Below are 3,514 nucleotides of genomic sequence, written 5' to 3' on the forward strand. Positions count from 1 at the left end.
TTTCTTAGTGAATCATAAAGCCATGTCAGTTTGACTGAAAATACGTTCATTTTCATTTGGCCTTTGAGAAGCTAATAGGACATAAAACCAATAAACTTTACAGCAGAAACATGATTGAATGTATATGCTGTACAAAAAAAAGACAGTAGACGTGATCATGAATTGGTCCAGTTGGACCCAGTCCAGTAAGCAGTAGAACCTTTACTGCTTACTGTAAATTTCCTGATTATTGTAAGAGTTAAATGAGTAAGAAAAAAACAGGAAACCAGTGGAGACGAGCCAAAGTCGTACAGTTTATAGTTTACGGTTAGATAACGGGCGCTGCTGCTGGTTAATCTGGGGGTAAAGATTACCCCCAGATATGGGCAATAGTTCAACAAACAGCTGCTGCAGTAAGCACAGAACCACAGAACAAAGCTAGATGATGGAGGACGGTAAGATCTAAAGAAATCACTGCAGAGTGTTTCCATAGCAACCAATGGGTGACACCAACATGGCCACTGGGGGAAACCTCTCTGTCCTACATCACAATGTAGGATAGGAACAGTTACCCTGCATGACCCTGCAGGACAGCCAGCTGGGAAACCGAGGGTGAATATTTGTTAAAATGCCTCATTGTTGAGCACGGTGGAGGAGCTGTCATGGTGTGGGCTGATTCTCCTCTAAAGGCCATGGGAGCCTCAGAGAGGCATCTTTACAGTTCAGAACATTTGAGATAGAAACCCGCTACCCTCTGCTGCAGAACTGAAACTGGGTCACTGCTCGGTCTGTCAGCAGAACTGTGACCCAGAACATCCTACCAGAACTGGTTCTGTACTCCGGTCCGGTTGTAGGTCACACCATGGAGCAGATAACTTATCTGATCAGGACTTCCAGTTAAAACTACTTCCTGTCACTAATCATCAACAGACAGGGGGCGGGGCCTCTCCAGCCTTCATAAGGACAGGCTCCTCTGCCGTCCAGCATTAACTCACCTTTACCTGCAGGAAGACGTCTGGAGAACCATGAAGCCCGTCCTGATGCTATTGGTTCTGCTGAGTGCTGCGCTGGCAGGTCTGGACTGAACCCGGCTCTGAACGCAGCTTTCATGTGTTCATCATTCTCTGATTCATGTGTTCATCGTTCTCTTGTTTCCTCTGCAGCTCCGGCGGAAGACAAGCTGCGGCCTACAGGTCAGTTAGCTTTAGCATTAACAGTGAAGGTAGAAACGTCCTGACATGTTCTGGTTTCTGTCGTTTCTCCACAGAAACAGATGAGGCCCAAGCAGCAGCAGCAGAAGTAGAAGAAGGAGCAGACTTGGCAGGTCGGTGTCTCTGGATTTTCTTCCCTCTCTGCTGTGTTTCAGTGGTTCCACCAACTGATGGTTCCTCCATGTTTCCTCTGCAGCTCCTCGCTACAACTTCTGCCCTGAATTCTGGTTCATGTACGAAGGTCGCTGCTACAAGTACTTCAGCTCCCCAAAGTCCTGGTACGATGCTGAGGTAAGGCCTCATCAAGGAGACTTGGCTTGGACTCGAGGCCTGAGGCTTTAGTCCTGGGAGCAGTTTTTACCTTAATGATGAGTAAAATCTCTGTGGCAGCAGCTTCATTATAATGAATAATTTAGGAAACAACGTAGCTCTCATATGAATCTGCAACATTGTGATGCTGAGAACATCAAAAGTTACTATTGAATTTCTGAAAAGCAGAAATTCAATAGTAACAGTTTGAGTTGAACTTTGAGTCATTAGAGGCTTGATATTTGACTGGGTCTTGGTTAGGGCTACTTTAGTCAACAAGCTAAATAATTAGTTTGCGACTAAGCATTTAGTGAGAGCTAAATATTTAGTTTAAGGCTAGAAATTTATTTTAAATTACAATATTTTGACAGCAAGCTAAAAATTAAATTTGAAGCTAAACATTTATTTAGCAAGGTAAATTATTCGTTAGTGGGGTTCATATTTAGTTTGATGCTCAATATTTGGTTTAAATTTTAATAATTTGCTAGCAAACTAAACATTTAGTTAGCGACTCAAACATGTGTATTTACATGAACTCACTGTGTGTCCAACAGGAACACTGTACCGGTGTTGGCGGCCATCTTGCTTCCGTTCTCAACCCTCGGCAGTACAGCTTCCTGCAGCAGATAATCCAGACCGCCAGTCAGTCCCGGGCCTGGCTGGGAGGATTCAACCTGCAGGTCTGTTCTGGATGAACCCTCCTCACTCTGAGTAAATCAGACCCTCACTCATTCACCTCCTCTGTTTGCCTTCAGAACCGCTGGCTGTGGATCAACCAGGACGGGTTCTATTACACCAACTGGTACCAGCTTTCATCTGTCCCCAGCTACCCCTGCATGTTCATGTACTCGAAATGTAAGTCTCATTCTCTGGTTAAATATTCATTCATCAGCTGCTGGAGGTCCATTTGAAGTTCTGCTGTGGTTCTGTTGAAGCGGGTCAGTGATTGGTCTCATCTTATTTCAGATGGTTGGGGAAATACTCAGTGCACCGTAAACATTCCCTTCATTTGCTTCAAGAACCCGTTTGGCTGCTAACCGATGAGCTGAGATGTCCTCTTCTCTCTTCGCTCCGTTTTCACTGTAAAATCCTCAAGTGGAGAAATGTTTGTTTTTATGAAACTGTTTATTGTCAATAAAATGTTTAAACATGTTGGATGGAGTGAAGTTCCTGACCCTATGGAGGTCCAGCAGTGCCACAAATCAATAAATATAAAAACCATCACTATGGCAGTCCAAAGAGAATCTTTAATAATCCCTATTGTAAAGAGTGGGTGGAGACAAGATATCTAGTTAATATAATGTGGTCTGATTTTAGCTTGTAGGCTGACCAATCAGATGCTAGAGTTTTACTCTTACAAAAAAATCCCATGAAAATCATGTTTTCACATGTGAAAACATGTGATTCCCATTTTCCACATGTGATTCACATAATCCATGGGGGGGAAAAAATCACGTTTTCACATGTAATTCCCCTTTCCCACGTCGGTCACATTTTCCACCTGTGGTCAAGTATTTTGTTCATGTGTTTGATGTTCCTTCAATCTTGTGATCACATTTTTCACATGTCAATATCATTAGATTGTCTGTCATACCGATATTACATTTCTCAATATATTTAAATACTTGAATGTGTTATTATACATTTAAGATGTTTTTAATGAATGTACAACATATATATTAACATTTCATATTTTTGGAATGTTATGTGTCAACAATGAAATAAATCTGACAAGTAAACACTGACACCCATCTTTAATGTAACACTAACCCCATAAGGAGGACGGGGGGTATGACTATAGAGAAAACCTCAACTTCAGAACTTTGAAGGCTCAAACAGTGAAAAGATTGTCCATTTCTGTCATTCGCTAAAGAGCTGAAGCAAAGTATGAGGTATTTTAAGAAAAGACTCAAAATGGTTATTATTCAAAAGTATAAGGATGAACAAAGGGGCTGAACCTGGCTGGGAATTGAAATTCTGTGGATGATTTCGGCAGTTGGATGCAGGTTTGTGTG

General features: G+C 42.1%; 1 protein-coding gene across 1 annotated transcript; it reads left to right on the plus strand.

Annotated features, from left to right (window-relative positions):
• Positions 1 to 945: 945 nt before the first annotated feature.
• Positions 946 to 2,651, plus strand: LOC106954103 (snaclec coagulation factor IX/factor X-binding protein subunit B-like). The gene is made up of 7 exons (XM_015043349.1): positions 946 to 1,053; positions 1,143 to 1,172; positions 1,247 to 1,303; positions 1,387 to 1,481; positions 2,054 to 2,179; positions 2,255 to 2,354; positions 2,466 to 2,651. Exons 1-7 carry the CDS (start codon positions 1,005 to 1,007, stop codon positions 2,534 to 2,536), a joined length of 528 nt encoding a protein of 175 aa, XP_014898835.1. The 5' UTR covers positions 946 to 1,004; the 3' UTR covers positions 2,537 to 2,651.
• The last annotated feature ends 863 nt before the right edge of the window (positions 2,652 to 3,514 follow it).

This window comes from Poecilia latipinna, unplaced genomic scaffold (genome assembly GCF_001443285.1).
Source record: "Poecilia latipinna isolate Pla-1442-1.1 unplaced genomic scaffold, P_latipinna-1.0 Scaffold628, whole genome shotgun sequence".
NCBI lineage: Eukaryota > Metazoa > Chordata > Actinopteri > Cyprinodontiformes > Poeciliidae > Poecilia > Poecilia latipinna.